This window comes from Podarcis gaigeae (assembly GCF_964106915.1).
Source record: "Podarcis gaigeae genome assembly, chromosome: 1".
Classification (NCBI taxonomy): domain Eukaryota; kingdom Metazoa; phylum Chordata; class Lepidosauria; order Squamata; family Lacertidae; genus Podarcis; species Podarcis gaigeae.
Window position 1 is genome coordinate 84,492,465 of NC_139678.1, and position 18,401 is coordinate 84,510,865.

General features: G+C 40.1%; 1 protein-coding gene across 9 annotated transcripts in view; it reads left to right on the top strand.

Moving 5' to 3' along the window:
* Positions 1–18,401, top strand: part of AGBL2 (AGBL carboxypeptidase 2) — a 29,413-nt gene that overhangs the window by 1,363 nt on the left and 9,649 nt on the right. For all 9 annotated transcript variants that reach the window (XM_083727048.1, XM_083727051.1, XM_083727052.1 and 6 more), the window contains 11 exons: positions 578–703; positions 845–1,027; positions 2,139–2,246; positions 2,698–2,848; positions 5,759–6,538; positions 7,865–8,024; positions 8,858–8,984; positions 9,496–9,596; positions 10,070–10,200; positions 11,177–11,243; positions 13,202–13,321. In XM_083727048.1, coding sequence (XP_083583174.1) covers positions 578–703; positions 845–1,027; positions 2,139–2,246; positions 2,698–2,848; positions 5,759–6,538; positions 7,865–8,024; positions 8,858–8,984; positions 9,496–9,596; positions 10,070–10,200; positions 11,177–11,243; positions 13,202–13,321 — 2,054 coding nt within the window. The remainder of the gene's footprint in view (positions 1–577; positions 704–844; positions 1,028–2,138; positions 2,247–2,697; positions 2,849–5,758; positions 6,539–7,864; positions 8,025–8,857; positions 8,985–9,495; positions 9,597–10,069; positions 10,201–11,176; positions 11,244–13,201; positions 13,322–18,401) is intronic.

Here is an 18,401-nt window from a genome sequence, read left to right on the forward strand (position 1 = left end):
TGATTGCTATAAAACATTTTCAGACATTTCTAAATGTTTTTAATTGTTTTGCTGTTTGCTGCCCTGGACTCCTTTGAGAGGAAGTGTAGCATAGAAATGTAATAAATGAATAGTCCTTAAGGTGCCAAAAGACCCCTCATTGTAATTTCCCCCTTATACCCAAGTTATAACTAGCAATACTTGTTGACTTTAGTGGAATTTACTTCAGAATATGTGTATGCAATATCTTACTTTATTTGTCTACCTAATATCTGTTATGTTAGATCTCTGTAAGGCTTCAGTGAATTCAGTGAGACCTATTTCTGAGTAGACATATATAGGATTGCACTGTAGATTGACATAGTCCCTCCTTATTATTTGGATGACACTGATAGCTATGCATACAAGCTATGCTACTGGCATATAAAAAGTAGCCCTAGTACTATAATGTTAGTTTTAAATTTTTAATCAGTGGGTTTTTCATGCCAGTATAGTAGCTCACTACAATAACGATAAGCTCAGAAATAAATTGATTTTGCCTATATTAGTTTGGGCTAGTTTTTCACATTAATAGTAGCATTTCCCCCCCCCCCCCCAGATGAAAATGTTCCTCAGAGCCCCAGTTTGCCTCTTGAAAGTTGGAAGAGTTCTTGTCCTGTGTCGAAGCCGGGTAACTTCCACAAGAAAAGTAGAGCAGAAAATAATTCAAGCAAGAACACATTCTGTAAGTAAGATGTAAGCCTGATATGAGAAATATATTGATTGAGTTGCTGTGAATGAACTGTATGATTGTGGTCTCATATCTGCAAGGCTCCTGGGTATCTGTAAATAAATTTCTTTTGTATTATTTCTTTTCCCTTTTCAGGTTCACTTATGATGGAGACTGCACTTCTTAAAAGCAACCAACTTACGTTTGACCATCCAGAGGGGCCTGGTATTCCACGCTTGAGAGAACCTCGGAATCTTTTTTCTGTTCCCAATGATTCACTGTTGGCTCCACTCTGGCCAGTAGAATGTGAAGTGATCAAGGATTATATCCACCACATTGGTAATTTCTTGGATTGAAATCAATGTTTTACATGGTTGATAATGTTTTGCTTTAAAGCTTTATGGCTATACAAGGACTGTGACTGAATACTTTTTCATTTGCACAAATCCAGATAAACAACTCAAAAATGAACAATGTAAGTTTAAGATTCTCTTGGGCCGTTTTAAAATATGTGAATATATAATACCCAATCACTTTTCATAGTGCTTCCATACTAAAAGAAACAAACCATTATTTCAGTTGGCTCTATGGAGATGAGATTCCCAATTTTGTTATAAATGTATTGTGGATTAAATAACCATTATGGTGGCAGGATTTAATTAAGACCATTTCTCACATTCCCTTGTTATAGCAAAGAAATCAATACTTTGGTTAGGAAAATATGTAAAATATAATGTGTGAATAGTGGTATCAGTGTATTTGAGAAGCCAAATGCATTGCCATTTCAGTGTTTGTCACCAGATGGACAAGTGTAAGTTTAATATTGACTGTCACTCACTTTTTATTTAATAAGATCAGTTAATGAGGTCATAAAATTAATATTGTGGGGGGAAATCTATGTGTTAGCTGTGACTCATAACTTGGCATTATCAGGAAATTTATCATTACTATGGTCTCTAATGAAAATGTTTCTAAAATAAGCCCCAAGAGTCCGATCTCTTAGAACCTTCATTGATTTGGCTTTTATTTTGTGTGCTTTCCTTTCTCCGGAGTTCCAGGGCTGGAGAACTTGATCCAGCTGGTGGGCCAAATCCTGACATCTCCCATGGCTACTTTAATAGGTGGGCAGGGCCACCCATCTGTTAACCCCATGACTTACCATGGCATCAGGTGACAGACCACACAGACCAAATTAGGACCACTGCTGGACCTAATTTGGCTTGTAGGCCAAAGTTTTCCTATCACTACTCTAATTCATGTTACAGCACATATAGTTTTCAGTTTAAGTAATTTTATTTGTATTCCATTCTTCCTACTTATTTGTTTTCCTTGTCATACAACTAGAGATTGAGGGGAAATACTTCAATTCTTATTTAATGTCTAATTTTTTTCCTTCTAAAAGTACAAATAAGGCCACAATAGAAATAAATGTCTTTATGTATTTTGTTAGAGTGGGTTCCTCCTGAACCTGAACCTTTCTATCAGCCAACAGAAAATGAAATGGCTCCAGAAGTAATGGGAGAGGATCATGGAACTGTTGTCTATGTCATAGATCCAGGTATTTGCGTACATACACTGACAATAAACTGTAATAAAAGATATAGTACATATAGTGACCATTCCAGTAAACAAGATTGTAGGCATGAAAAATGTAAACTCGGAAGTCTGATTTTTTTAAACAGCCTGAAATTATTATAAATATTGAACAATTTAATCCTAAAAATAGTAGCTGCCTCAAATTTGTAAAGTTTCTAACAGCTCCATTGGTAGCCATTATGGGGGAAAGCACCTGTGAAACTACAGCATCTTTAGTTCTTTGCCCTGTTCTTAGAATATAGTAATAGAAGCCAAATTGAAGTCATATTTTTATTTGCAGCCAGTTTTCAGTGCTATTTGTTCATGGTTGCTCAGGACTGAGTAATTGGTTTTGCAGAATTGGCACACATAGCTGCTAATTAAGACAAAACTGCAATGCTAAGTCAGTGATAGCCATGCTTCCTCTTCTGTAGCAACCAAGGGTACCTGTTTCACTGGTTCCCGAGTTGGAGGGTCGAAAGAGCCCATCAAATCAGCTGCAGTCAGCTTAAAAGATCCAGAAGACACCACGCTGTTGTTTGAATCACGCTTTGAGAGTGGGAATCTCCAGAAAGCCGTCAGGGTGTGAGTAAGAGGAACTATCTGGAACTAAAAGAGGGAAAAACTTTTTAATATTATGGTTATAATGGGTGTGGAACCTCAAACCTGGAGCCACATACAGCCCTCCATACCTCTAACTGGCCCTGGCACTCTTCCTCGGCCCACCCCTCACTGGTCCTGCACTGCTTCCTCCTCAAGTGCTTTTGTTTGAACTGTGTCCTTGGACTTTGATTATTTGTCTTGCTTGCTTGGCTGGAGAGAGATGGGGAGGGGGTGTAGAAACGTTTCCACAGGTGGAATGTAGCATACAGAGATACCTTGGTTCTTGAATGGTTTAGTTGCCAAACAAATCGGCTCCCAAACCCCGCAAACCCAGAAGTAAGTGTTCTGGTTTGCGAACGTTTTGTGGAAGCTGAACATCCTATGCAGCTTCCACTTGAGTGCAGGAAGCTCCTGCAGCCAATCAGAAGCCGTGCCTTAGTTTTTGAACTGTTTCAGGAGTTGAACGGACTTCCGGAATGGATTAAGTTTGAGAACCAAGGTATCACTGTATTGTACAAAGGTAAGAGTCACATTTTTTGTTTTGCCTATTTTTGCCTCTAGACTTGCCTACTCTTAGGCTGAAAAGATTCCCCACCCTGGGTCTGGGTCATCACTTTTTGAGACTTTCTTTAAGTACTAGCATGCCCATCATACATGCCTAGATCTTCAAGTGCTGCTTATCCATCTGATGCAATCCTAAACAGGTCAAACAGTTTTTGATATTGAGTATCTTATGACCAGAAATTTATTGAATATATTATAGGTAAAAATAAAGGGACCCCTGACCATTAGGTCCAGTTGTGACCGACTCTGGGGTTGTGGCGCTCATCTAACTTTATTGGCCGAGGGAGCTGGCGTACAGCTTCTGGGTCATGTGGCCAGCATGACTAAGCCACTTCTGGCGAATCAGAGCAGCGCACGGAAATGCCGTTTACCTTCCCGCCGGAGCGGTACCTATTTATCTACTTGTACGTGCTTTTGAACTGCTAGGTTGGCAGATATTATGGGTAGCTTGCATTTATTATGTTAAATTATTCCAAATACCTTTAATTATTGCAATTCTGTGGACATATGTGGGCAACCTGACCAGCTCCCTCAATACTCCCTAAAAAGTCTTATGGTACCTTAAAGACTAACAGATTTTTTGTGGCATATAATTTCTGGTAGTCTTTAAGTTGCCACAATAAATTCTTGTATAATTCTGTTACAGCAAAGTCTCCTCTGAAATGGCCTTTGTGAATTTGGCATTTTATCTTATGCTCAACATCACTAAAGTATGAATACTAGTTTGCTGAGGTTTCCAGTGCTTTGAAAATGTGTGTGTATGAAAATGTCTACATGAAACCCTAGAACAGAGATTTTCAAACTGTGTGTCCTGACACATTAGTGTGTCGGCTGCTGTGTGTAGATGTCTTGCACTCCTCCCAGGGCTGGGAAGGGGTTAGTTTAACCTCTGGTTTGCTAGTAAAACTGTGTCACGAAATGATGCATGTCTAAAAAGTGTGGCACCAACATGGAAAGCTTGGGAAGCTCTGCCCTAGAGAGCCACTTCAAGCAAATAAAGACATTGCTGAACAAGATGGACCAATGGTGTGACTCAGTATAAGGCAGCATCTTATGTTCCAAATAATCAATAAAATAAATGTTGAAGCTGAATAAGAAACATATTGCGCATGCTGTGTTCTGAGGATATTTAATATTAACAGAATTTGCTAAACAGCACCAAATTATTAGGTAAGCATTTCCTCACCAGTGAGCTTGTGTGAGTGCATTGAAATAATATTTAAAATATATACTGCACTTAGCTTATCAGTTCTTTGTAGTTTTGGTAGAGCAGCCACTTTCCCAACTGCATGCAATTTTTCTGTTGAGCTTTCAGTTCAGCAGTTTTCACACCAACTCTAAACCGATTTAAGCTCAAAGTGTGGGGTTCTATTCCAATCTTGTCCATTAATGGTTATTAGCTAATGCCCAATTCATTGTCAAAGCAATCAGCTCATGAAGTTAAGGCAATTATTAATATGTGTACACACAATGGCTTGGGCTTAAATCCATGCCTTAGTCCCTACCTGACCCTTGAACACTAGTAGCTATTTAATTTTTTTTGAAAAACTATATGCCAAAATTCATGTCTAATTTAGATCTGAATTGGGGCTTCAACATCAAGCCAAGTGTTTTTCTTCTCTCTCTCTCTCTACTTCCATTTTGCTTAACTTCCATTAAGCCTGATGAAGCTTCTGTAGAACTCAAAAGTTCCTCATTATTTTGTTGGTTCTAAGGAAGCTAATGTGCATTTTGGAATTCTTCTCATAGATCAACAGGGCTTCTTTGCTTTCTGTATCTCCTATCAACCAACTATTCAGGGTTATTAGCAAGCAATCATCACTTCATTTCCCTAAGGAATTGTTGGCCAATAGCTATAACCACACCAACCCAGTTGATTTGATTCAATTAAATTAAGTGAAGTAAGGGGACTTTCAGATGCTCTATTTATTGAGCAGTCATCCCAATCTGTTTGCAGGGAGGCTAGATGCTGTTGGCTATTTAGTGAGCATTCATCCTGATTTGATTGTTATACAATTTTTGATTGAGGTTATATAATATTGCATCAAGGAAGTGTTATCTCATGTTTTCCAGTGTATTTTCCTGTCACTTTCCTTATTACAAAAAGTCCAGTCATGAGGAAGTGGGTTTGTTGCTCAAGACCACCCAATCAATTGTAATTGTGCAACCTGAATTTTTTTTGTATGTTATTGAATCCCACCTGAAAATAGTGATAGTCTGGAATCACCCTTAGTCTGTAGAATTTTGATGATATGTAACATTTCCCTCCATGGACTGGAAAGTTTCTGATGGCTTCTTATGCATTTTTTCTTGATTACTGCATTTCAGAGGCAAGTATGAATATGAACTCACATTGCGGACAGATCTTTATACCAGCAAGTACACGCAATGGTACTATTTCAGAGTACAAAATACTAGAAAGGATGTCACCTATCGCTTCACTATTGTTAATCTGATGAAAGCTAAGAGTCTCTACAGTGTAGGGATGAAGCCTCTCCTGTACTCTGAAAAGGATGCCGAGTCTCATGGTATTGGCTGGAGGAGAGAGGGCAGTAACATTAAATATTATAAATACAACACAGAAGATGGTCAGACCCTATATTGCCTCACCTGGACATTTCATTTTCCACATAGCCATGATACATGTTATTTTGCTCACTTCTATCCTTACACCTATACAGATCTGCAGCACTACCTCATGACTTTAGTAAATAATCCACTCTGTTCTCAGTATTGCAAACTTCGCCCTCTATGCCGCAGTCTAGCTGGGAACACAGTCTACCTCCTCACTATTACCAATCCATCCAAAAGTGCCATTGCTGCTGCTGCAAAGAAAGCTATTGTACTAAGTGCCAGAGTTCATCCTGGGGAAACAAACAGTTCGTGGGTGATGAGAGGCTTCCTTGATTTCATCTTAAGTGATTCCCCTGATGCTCGACTCCTTCGAGATCTCTTCATATTCAAGGTTGTGCCCATGCTAAACCCAGATGGAGTAATTGTTGGAAATTACCGCTGCTCACTGGCAGGAAGGGACTTGAACAGGAACTACAGAACAGTACTGAAGGAATCCTTTCCTTGCATTTGGCACACTCGAGCCATGATCAAAAGGTGCGTGACAAACCATTTTATGAACTGGATCTGAATACCTGGGAGCAGAGTGGGTGAAATTCAGAACCACACAAAGGAAACCATTATAGAGCCTTTGTGACTGTGCATTTTTAGTAATCTATATATATTTTTCAAATTGAAAATATTATGTACATTGGTTTAAGAGTCTGCACTGGAATTGTGTTTTAATCTGTTTTTATTGTTTTATCATGGTTTGTTGCTCTTGATTTGGGAATGTTTGCAAATGCAGATCAGGAAGGAAAAGAAATAGTTCTTGAGACAACTTTAAAAATTGAATACTTGTCTTTCCTGGGAAACATAAAAAGATAGTTACTGTGAACATGAGGGGGAATGCTGTGCATGAACAGAGATCTGTCCATAGACAATTTCCATGGCAGTTTTGTGTAGTGTATGCAACTATAGTCGCAACAGAGCATTCCTATACTTCCATTATAACTAAGGAGAGCAATAATCAGATTGAAGCACATGGTCTCTAAACCTGCACAGTAGTGTTCATGCTTCAGTCCCTTCTCCCTGAACATGGGAGAGAGGTGGAGACTGCAGTAACTGTGATTATATTTACCCCTTTTCTCTTGGGGGGTCCCATGGGAGCTCTGTGGATGCAGTGGCTGATCTTCCTTGTGTATCTGTGATCCTCATGAGTGTTTGGCCAACAGTGGCAATGGCTGCAATGCAGTGCCTGGCCTTTGCCAAAAGAGAGTTTACCTGTGTATGGGGCTGAGTACCTCCTGTGTGTAGGACACAGCTTTCTGCTGTTGGAGGAGGAAAGAATGTCATAGCACATACAGTATGCACAAGAGGATGTAATATTCACATATGGAAAGATGGGTGGGGAAATGAAGGGAAATGATGTTATTTTGCCATTTGTGCCAGTACCACATGCTGTTTGGTGCTTTTCATGCATGGCTAATGTGTGAATGGCACTGGTGGGCAACATTGTGACTGATGAATGGTGATAGAGTTACCCAGAAAGCTGTGGGAATGTCTGCCAGTGTTGCTGTGGTTTCTTTTGTTCCTACAGCTGTTACTGTGCTTTCTGCTTAGTTGTTGCAACTCCATGGTATTGCAACTACATTAATACAGCATTAACTGGGAACATAGGATCAGGTTGCCTTTTTACCTTAAATAATGAAGCATCGAATAGAGGCCTAGCTTAAGGGATTTCATTCATTCAGGAATGCTTCTAGAACTTGTTCCAACTACTTAATTCTTCCACATCGGTGGGAAAGAAATAGAACAGTATGGTTATTAGTGTGCAGCCAGCTAGCCATTTATATGTTTAATTGGGTTTGATTTATTTGCAAGGGTCCTTGAGGATCGTGAAGTTCTGTTGTACTGTGACTTCCATGGACACAGCCGGAAGAATAATATATTCATGTATGGCTGTAATAACAAATATGCACAAGAGCGATTATTCCATGAACGAATCTTTCCTCTTATGTTAAGCAAGAATATTCCTGACAAGGTGAGGTATAGTTTATAGGAAGATCTTAGTTCATTATCAATTATGTGTTGGAAATTACCTTTTGTTGCAATGTGTTTTCCTGTTTCAGTTTCTTCACTCAGTTCTGAGTAAAGCATGTCTCCACATTTCCTTATCTCCTGGGTTTTTTAATGAGAGTGTCTATAAATTACCTTAAAGCTGGCTATTATATCTGGCCTACTACTCTTATCATGATAGGAAGATACTTTTATCTTCCTAACAATTTACATTATAATGCCCAGATTTTTCATCACTTAGCTGAAGTAAACATTCTGGCTTATATTTTTTAGATTCAGTCATTCCACACTTGAAGTGATATGACAGCAGATGATGCATATTGAATCTAGGTTGTTTTTTCCTGCTCTGAGCTAAAATATAATTTCAAACAAACTCTTCATTTGGTTCCAATATGAGATTAGTAAAACATTGGGTGATGTCCAGCTAAGTCATACTCGGAATAGACTCACTAAAATCAATGGGCTAAAGTCCATTGATGTTAGTTTGTCTGTTCAATGACTAACATTAGATGTCCAGATTAGTTAATGTATACATAAAATGGTCTTGGGTGATGATAATTTAGGAATTGACTGAGAAATAATATATGTTGAATATACAGGAATTTTTAAAATACTAAGAATGGTTCTATATAGTAATGTAAATAGAGAAGATGTTCTAGTATTTCAAGAGGTGTCTGCTTGGCCACTGCGGGTTAGATGGACCCTTGGTTGATCCACCAGGGCTTGTCTTCTGTTCTAAAGAGAGATAATAAATTAGTTTTTAAAATACAATCTAATTTTACCAATCTGGATGTTTAGTTTTCTTTCAACAGCTGTAAGTTTCAAGTCCAAAAGTGCAAAGAAGGAACAGGACGGGTTGTGATGTGGCGAATGGGGATAGTGAATAGCTATACTATGGAATCTACATTCAGTGGGACAACTCTGGGTAAGTGTACATTTTTGTCCAAGACCAAAGCAGACATTATCTGTCAATGAAAAGCTGGTGGTATACCGCAGTACAGTAGTGGGATGTAGCAAAGGACTGACTGACTTGGGGGGGGGGGCGACATTCACTTTTGGCCAGCCTTCCAGGGATCACATAGCAGCTGTGAGTGTAGCTGCCCCACATTATTGCAACCACAGGACACATACATGCACATGCATGCAGAATACACACAGAGGCACGCAGAGCCTTTCCCCTCAGCTGATCCATTATCACCTCCATCACATCTATTTTTCCATTATCATGCTCTGTAATTTCTGGCTTGTCATAACACTGGATAGAAAGGTAGGAAGAAAGAAAAGAAAGAGGTTAAGTTATAACCTCTGTTTCAATCATCAATGTATTTAATAGTTTTAAAAGACATTCAGCATATAATTTTTCCATGCTGGATGTTGTGTACTGGAGTGTAATTTGCTAAAGACTGAAGAACTACTTGTCTGTTTGTCTTTCTCAGGCAATAATAATAACTCTCATTTTACCTATGAGGATCTCAAATCTCTGGGCTACCATGTCTGTGACACCTTATTGGACTTTTGTGACCCTGACCGTTCTAAGGTAAGAGTTTCCTGTTACTGCTAAGCAGGGTCAAAGGACAATGATGGACCAGCCAGTGTCTTTAACTATTTCCTGTTTTTCTGAGACCAGCCTCTGATACTGCCTTTTTTACTTTTCACATTTTGAAAAGGTGTCTATTGAAAGCCAGAGATATTTGGATTTGTAATGGAAGCATGGTCGGATACAAATCTGAGACATGCATTTAGCAAAGCTCCTAGTTTCCTCTCGGCTGCTCATATATCTGAGATGTGCAAAAATCTTCAAGTAGTTATTATTTATTTCATAAATTTATATACTGCTTGATTGTAAGAAAACCCCCCGAAAGTGGTTTAAAAAAACCTTGAAATGGTTAGCAAATCTATTCTACCCTGAGTGCTTCAATTCTGCTCAGATGAGATATTTGCTAACCAAAAAACTGCATTATGTAAGTTTTTAATCGGCAGTTCGTCCATGCTTTCTACCCTTTCTCTTAGTTTCAGCAATGCCTATCTGAACTTAAGGAACTACTGAAGCAAAAAATCCAGAGAAAGCTCTCAGAGCTGGGCCATGTACAAAACATAGATGGTACTTGGAGTGACATCTCTCTATCAGATGTTGAATCCAGGTAACTCAAGTCTGCAAGCTTTTACTGACTCGAACCTTAGAGAAATGACAAGAAAATAGTGCTGACAACAGGTGACGTTCCAGGCTTTATTGACAAATTAAAACCTGACATATCACCCAGTCCAAATGGCATCTACTAAAAAGTTCTTAAAGAACTTAAATGTGAAATTGCTAATCTTCTTAAAAAATATGTAATTTGTCCCTAAGATCAGTCCCCATACCCAGGGATCAGATGTAATACCAGTTTTTTTTTAAAGGATCAGAGATGATTTGGGATATTACAGACCAGTTAGCTTACCATCTGTTCCAGTACTGATAATTGATTCCTACTCTCTGCTTCCTGTTTCTTAACTAATTACTGACTCATAAGAGGATCTCTCCTCTTATTCCATGCCTGCTAAGTTTACCCAGGAAACATTGGTCTAGAATTTTATGAAAAGCTTTTTCAAATTCTAAGTACAGTGGTGCCCCGCAAGACGAATGCCTCGCAAAACGCGCAAGACGAAAGGGTTTTTCGGTTTTTGCGTCGCTTCGCTAGACGATTTTCCCATGGGCTTGATTCGCAAGATGAAACGTCTTGCGAGTTCTTGCGAGTTTGTTTCCTTTTTCTTAAAGCCGCTAAGCCGTTAATAGCTGCTAAGCCGCTAATAGCCGTGCTTTGCAAGACGAAAAAACCGCAAGACAAAGAGACTTGCGGAACGGATTAATTTCGTCTTGCGAGGCACCACTGTACACAATGTCAACTGGATCATCTCTGTTTCACATATATTGCACAGGAGGCAGAATAGCAGTTGCTGGAAACCACAGGAGTAAAAAGTGCTCTTGTGCTTGAATCCTGCTTGCATGTTTTCCAGCCACTGTTCAGCCACTGTGAAAACAAGATATTGGACTAGATGAGCCATTGGCCTAATCCTGGGGGTCCTTATGTTCTTATGTTGCCCTGCATCACACCAATGGTTTCCTTTTCCTTTAATTAGCACAAGTGGCTCAGACAGTTCCCAGTCAGATGGCCCCCCTGCACATTTGCTCAACATGGATGAGAAGGTGAGAGTTATTCATTTTTTGGTGAACAAATCTACCTGGAAAAATATAAAAACTTCAATATCCTGGTCCCTTGTAATGGAATGGGGACACTAACCTTACTGCAGATTGGGTTGCTATTGATGTTAGTGGCTCAGAAAGAGACAATTACAGGAGATGTGCATTCTGTTACGGGGGGAAAAATGCACATATTTCAAAGGATTTAATGAAAAGTGGAAAAAATTAATTGATGAGGCTTTTTTATTTTGTTGCTGTATCTGTTTTCTATAGTTTATTTTCTTCATGCTTTTTGTACTAATTTATTGTCAATGAAAAGTATGCTAGTGGTATTGTAATCTATGCAAAGATGTTTTTTTTCAATACTAAGCTTGTTTTGATACTAGCAATTGAAATTCTACATTGTATACTCACACTGGCTGTTTTTGGAAAACTCATTTCAGCAAGTTCTTTTAAACATGCCTTAAAAGGCTAGGCATTTCTGCAAGAGAAGGAGGAGCTTTCCATTTGCCTTTTTCTGTTTAAAGGACACAATTAATATCCTAGTTCTTCAGTGAAATAGCAAGGAGTGCTCAGTCTCTAAATATTTGAAAAATCTACACACACCCCATAGTTGAGTTGATTTTGTCAGTTGTTTTCTGTGAGATGCCTTTGAGACCTGTTTCCACATAGCAGTTGCTAGAGTAAAACATGCATGAACTGGAAGGAGAATTGCATTTTCCTGCCAATAATGTAGTGTGGTTTTAGTGCTGGGAAAATGCAGCCACAAAATTTATATTTTGAATGAAGATAACTGGACTGCCTGCAACAAATAAGTAAAGCAGGCACTTCTGTCTTTCGGAAGATGACAATTTGTACAAGTCCTAAGAAAACTATGCTACTGGTTGCTATTGGAGCCTGGATAGGTAACTTATTAGGACTGTGCTGTGGAAAAGAACAAGAATTATACTGTGGGTGGGACTTAAGAACTGAGCAGAAAAGTACTACAAACACTGGGAGATAAGCTGTATTTCCTATGCTTGTTGACTCAGAAGTAAATACAACTGTGTTCAACAGAACTTACTCAAATGTAAGTGTGCACAAGATTACAGCCTAAATGCCACAGAGCAATCTCAATAATTTCTAAATTATTATTTATTTGGAATCTAGGAATACTTTGGTTGCTGAAGGAAATAGAAATGGACTTTAAGGCCTGGTTTGCATGTCACACTAAACCATACCATAGTTTAGCATGAACATGCAGGTGTACAAGCTGTTTGAGGGGAAACCATGGCTACTTTGCTGCTCCCTGGTCATTCTGCTGCTGTGCTAAGCTACGGTTTGGTTTAGCATGCTGTCTGAACCCAGGCTCATGCCTTAGCTCTCTCAGACAAGCCATAAGACAATCAGTTGCAGCTTGTGATTAGCAGACTCTCCAAGTGTCCCTATTTTCCAGGGACGTCCCTGATTTAGAGAAACCATCCTGGGTTCTGATTTGATCCCGGAATGTCCCACTTTTCCTTAGGATGTCCCTATTTTCAGTGGAGAAATGTTGGAGGGTATGGAGTTATCTGATCCCCCAGCCATCTGAAGGCAATCCTGTATAGGGAAGGTTGTTTAATGTTTAATGTTTACTATGTTTTTATATATGTTGGAAGCAGCCCAGAGAGGCTGGGGCAACCCAGTAAGATGTGTGAGGTATAAATAGTAAAATTATCATTATGGAATGGGATGCCCTTATTTTCACTGGAGAAAACTAAACCACAAGCCTGGATTTGGCAAAATGTTATGCCAAGCCACGGCTTAGCTCAGGATTGCAGATCACAGAATGACTAGGGTGAAGCAAGGTTGCTGAAATCTCCTCTCGGAATCTTTATGCTTGTTTAGTTTAGTTTAGCATGCAAACAAAACCAGTGTTTGACTGCATTTAGGTGGTAACTGGGAACACTTTCACAATTGTGTTGTTATGTTTTTATTCTCTGAAGGATTTTAATGAGAAGAAGAAAAAGAAGAAAAAGAAACAACTCAGAACAAGGAAGGAAAGGAATGAGTTGCATCAGAAACTTACTCTGAGTCAAACACCAAAACATAAGAAAGATATCCTGGTAAGAGGCAAATTAAAACAGACCAGATAAGTGCCTTTGCTGGAGGAGGACAGCCAGCTAGAAATGTTTCCCAATGGAATGCAGTTCAACTGTTTGGATATTTCACTAGTTTTCTGTCTAGTGAGTGTTGCTTTTTTTTTTTTTAATTCCTGTATTGTTGAAGTGGTCTAGGTTATTCTCATGACTGACACTTTTATGGGGCTGAATGAGACACTTGCCTGAAGCCTCAGGCCATGGGTGACAGATCAGTCCCTTTTCTCCCCCCTCACAGTCCCACCCCATCCCCACAAGTGATTACTCTTACCTCCCCAGTTTTGCTCACATCATCCTCATTTTTTGTTTATTGTCCTACACAGTAAATTGATGGTGCGCTGCCTCCATATGTCTTTTAAGTTTGGTGCAACTCCTCCTACTCCTCTGTTACTGGCCATAGCCAGGCCTCTACTGACTGACTGGTCACTTACCACACTACTGTCCTGCAGCAAGCCTGATCAGTGCTGCTATTTCTTGAGAAATCTAGGTGGGTCACTCATTGTCTCATGGAAAGGTCTGGCTTTCTTGGGCTGTCAGGTGGCAACAGGGGTTGCCAGTGCTTGTTGGGTTGGCTGTCTGATACTGTCTACTGACATAATGTAGTAGAGCTTCATTGTTAGAAAGACAAGCAGAAGCTTCTCATCTTCCTCAGTCCTTCATCATTGACATGACTGCACTAACTAGCCTGGGCAAGACATGTAGTGGTTTAGGAGGTGCACTTTTTAGAGTGGAAGATTTTTGAGGTCCTACATGTCCCCAAATCTGGCTGTTCAGCCAGCTACCTCACTCTGTCACTTTTTGGCTCTGCAGCCAGCTTGCTTCCTGCTTTGAACATTAAGTCTCCACACTCCTTTCCCACTTTCTGCTGGCTGGGAGGGAGTGCCAGTGAGAAAAAAGTGGAGGTGCTGGCAGCATCCTGCCTCTTTCTGTGCCTTTGGTTTTCCTGCAATTCACTCCTCCAGGTAGAGAGTGCTAGTTCAACTGAGCAGCAGAAGGGAGAGTGAATGAGCAGGTTTATTGCTGTGTTTTGTGCAAGTCCATAGCAGCAGTGGAGGGAAGTGTGTGTTCCCATGCCTATATACCTACCTACCCCAGTCTGACCTAGTGGCAGAAGGAGACTGAGAGAGAACGCTTCTTTCTTATTCCTTACACCTTTTCTTCTTTCCTACCTGTACTCCTTCTCTTCTTGAAGCCATTGACCTTGCAACATTGTCCAAATAAGAAAACTTCTGACATGTGAAAGGGAAGAAGGGAAAAAGAGAGGACGAGTGTGTGCCAGAATCCAGACAATGATGTTTCATAGCTGTGCTATCCCAATAGCAGACTATATATAATCACACACTCAGCCAGTTCCTACAGACCAGCTTCAATCTTGTTGTGCACCAGAGTAGAGCTTTCATAGATCATAGTCAACTTCATCAGATGCAGTCTTGAAGGTGCCACAAGACTCCCCCTCTGGAAAATTTAGTGTATGAGGAATAATAGAGAGCAAGAGTGAGAGAGCTGCTGTTGTCAAACAATACCATGAAGAACTTTGGCAGTGGTAAACATAAGTCAGTGAGTGTGGGTATGACAATGAATATGCCATGCTCTATGTCTTTCACATTGTATCTGTCAACAATGGGGCATGCATAACCCAGCTGTAGAGGGGTACCACTGAGCCTCTTGGGCTTGCTGATTAGGAGGTCAGCTGTTTGAATCCTCATCACAGGGTGAGCTCCTGTTGCTCAGTTCCAGCTCCTGCCAACCTAGCAGTTTGAAAGCATGCCAGTGCAAGTAGATAAATAAGTACCACTGTGGCAGAAAGGAAAACGGTGTTTCTGTGCACTCTGGTTTCCATCATGGTGTTCCATTGTGCTAGAAGCAGTTTAGTCATGCTGGCCACATGACCTGGAAAGCTGTCTGTGGACAAATGCCAGCTCCCTCGACTGGAAAGCGAGATGAGCGCCGCAACCCCATAGTTGCCTTTGACTGGACTTAACCGTCCAGGGTTCCTTTATCTTTTTTTTTGTTAACCTTCTAGTGTTTGCGGGAGAATATGGGGGCAGGACACTAGATTATGTTGGAAATTAAGCAGTGTGTAGGAGTGATGGCTAATCTCTCTCTGTTTATGAATGAGAGGTGTGTGAGAGCATCCTGAATGTGGCAGAGGCACCATTTACTGCTCTGCCTCAGGTAGCAAAATGTATTGGGCACGGCATCAGTATTCTGCAGAAACAATCACTGTTTTGTTATAATTTGTTCGTGACTTCTAAGGCAGCCCACCTATTAGCCACACTGAGCCCTTTATCTCAGGTGGTGGATTGGGAGTAGAGAATCTACATGCTCCCTCTGGCCTGGCCACCCACCCACCACCATTTTGCCTGTTGCCACCAGCCTGCCCAGCTTCCAGCTACCCTCCTGCTGTCTACTGTGCAGCAGCCAGTGGCACCCACTACCTAGCATTTTAGGAACACCACTGCTTTTCCACTGCAGTGCTGAGTTATTCTGGAATGTCCTTCCTTATTGTAAAGCACCTCGGGCAAGGTGACCCCAGAGAGCATCTGTGCCTCCCCCATTTTTCAACAGCAAATACTGTTTAAAGTTCAACTGTATGAAATAGAAAAGTTTATTAATGGCACAGGATTGCTATGAGGAAGCAGGTAGCCTTGTTAGTGTCAAACACATAATTTTTTTTTTTATTTTTAAGGGGTCATATGAATGATCTGTACCTAAAGGGTACAGTAGGAGACCTTAAACCTATTTTTTTTTAAAAAAAAAAAACTCCATGATTATAAATGTGACATTTTTAAAGATTACAAAGCAGAGTGGGGATGAAGGTAGTTGTTCCTTGTCATCATTATGGGCACTATCCACTATACTCTTGCAGGTTAATTATAGTTCCTTAACATTCATCTGTCCAGCACACAGTTTTTAACATTTCTTATATGCTGTGGTCTAATTAACTAGATTGTGATTCATTAGTAGTGGTAGTAATGATAATAGTAGCAAGGGTTGCCATATTTCAAAATGGTTAGTGGGTATGCTGTTTTTCTTCAACTGTCAATAAGTGGCTGCCTACTCTTTTCCTAGACAGGAGATAGTTTAGTTGCACATATAGCAATGCCATCCAATGCATACCTAAGGGTTGCATTCAATGGTATATTTTATAATAACAGAAGATTATTTAATCCATTGGAGGCTTGCTTTAGCCAAGTTAGGGGGGGATTTTTGTCAATTCCTTCACTACAGTACCCATGCCACCTGCACATAGTGTTTGAAAGGGTCATCCAATCCACTGGAACAGATTTTGGAGGCATGTAGGGGTCTGCAGGAAGAAGGTGGAATCAGCACAAATTGGTTCTATCCTCATTCCATTGACAGAAGTAGCCACTGAATCAAAGAGCTTTCCCTCAGCAGGAGTGACACAGTTGGATATGACCCTAAGATTCTGTCATAATCCCCCCTCTTTACAGAAAAGCATGGGGGGTAATTGCATTTTGTAGACTGAAATTCACTACGATCTACTTTGGATGTGAAGAGTTCCATATTTAATCCCTGATTATTTTCAGAAAAATAATCTCATAGCAAGGCTGAAAAAAAGATCTGCCTGAGACCAGGAAAAGTTGCTGCCAATCAGAGTAAACAGGCCTGACTCAGTTTAAGAAGGTTCATATGTTCAACTAGATACACCAAATAAAATAAAGACATAAGTCAAACAAAAAACAGGAGTATTCTTTCACAAAGTGTTCCATTTATAGTTGTGTCTACACTAGGGTGTCAATATATATATGGGGCACTGTTCCCATGTTTCTGTTGTGTGTGCCTTCATTCACACGCTTTCACACTGTTCATAAGTATGACAGGCACTGATACTACTATCATTTTGGCACCAAGCCAAGATATATTTGTTTGCTCAGGCATTTTAATTTTTTGTTTTGTTTTAATTTCTTTCTCTGCTTTGTTTGTTTGTTTGGCTACCTATGTGCATTTTTTATGAGTTTGTTCATTGTTTTATTGATATGGTTATTATAGTTTATTTTCTGTTGCAGCCTGTCCTTTTATAAGAATCAGAAGGGCAGGCAGTAATTATTTTAAATTAAGAATATATCATACACAAATGATAAACTCAATGACATACATTTTCTTAAAAGACAATACAGAAAGAACGCAAAACAAGGCAGTGGTGTAGCTAGGGCTTTTGCTGCCCAGGGCAGTCACTGAGTTTGCTGCCTCTCTCACTGTTCATCATCTGTGAGCCCCACCTCCATCAGCTACAGAGCCTGGCAGCCTGTGGGGCAGTCCCTTATGATGCAGGGGTAGAGGGTTAAGATGAAGTGCTGACTCCTCTCCACCATCAGCTTCAGTGCGGCTGAAGCCCGACTTCCACTTAAGACCATCAGCAGACCACATTAAGAGTCCCAGAATGGGGCCCAGTGGAGGCTGAACTGGGCAACCAAAGGATCCATTGGATCCTACACAAGCACACTAAGATTAGAGATCTAATTTGTGTTTCTCTACTGTTCCAGTTTGGTGCAGCAAAACCTCAAGAAAATAGCCCTTCCCACCATCCACCCTTCACTGCAGGAACCAGAAGGAATTCAAACTGACAGTGGATCTCTCACTCTCATCACCCTTCAGGGCACAGTTAGCATTGTTCTGTAGGACTGGAGAGATGTAATTTCAGATATTCAATCAGCCACAAATTGACCATCTGACCTTGGGCCAGTCACTATTTCTCAGCTTATCCAATGGTCAATGGTAATTTATTTTCAGTGTAAATGAGACTCTGCTTTTGTAGTTGGTTGTATACACATGGCATAAACATGCAAGTTGCCCTCTGGATCCAAACACACACACACACACACACACACACACACACACACACACACACATATTATAAGCAAGCAATACTCCAAAGTGCTTATCTTCTAAACTTGCCATTTAAATGCTTTAATCCTGATAAAAGATCCTGTTTCCAAAAAGGACAGGAGATGGTAGTCTGATCTTTTCACCACTTTTAATTGATCTCTGAGACGTTGAGGGGAGGAAAATAATAAGGGGGTCG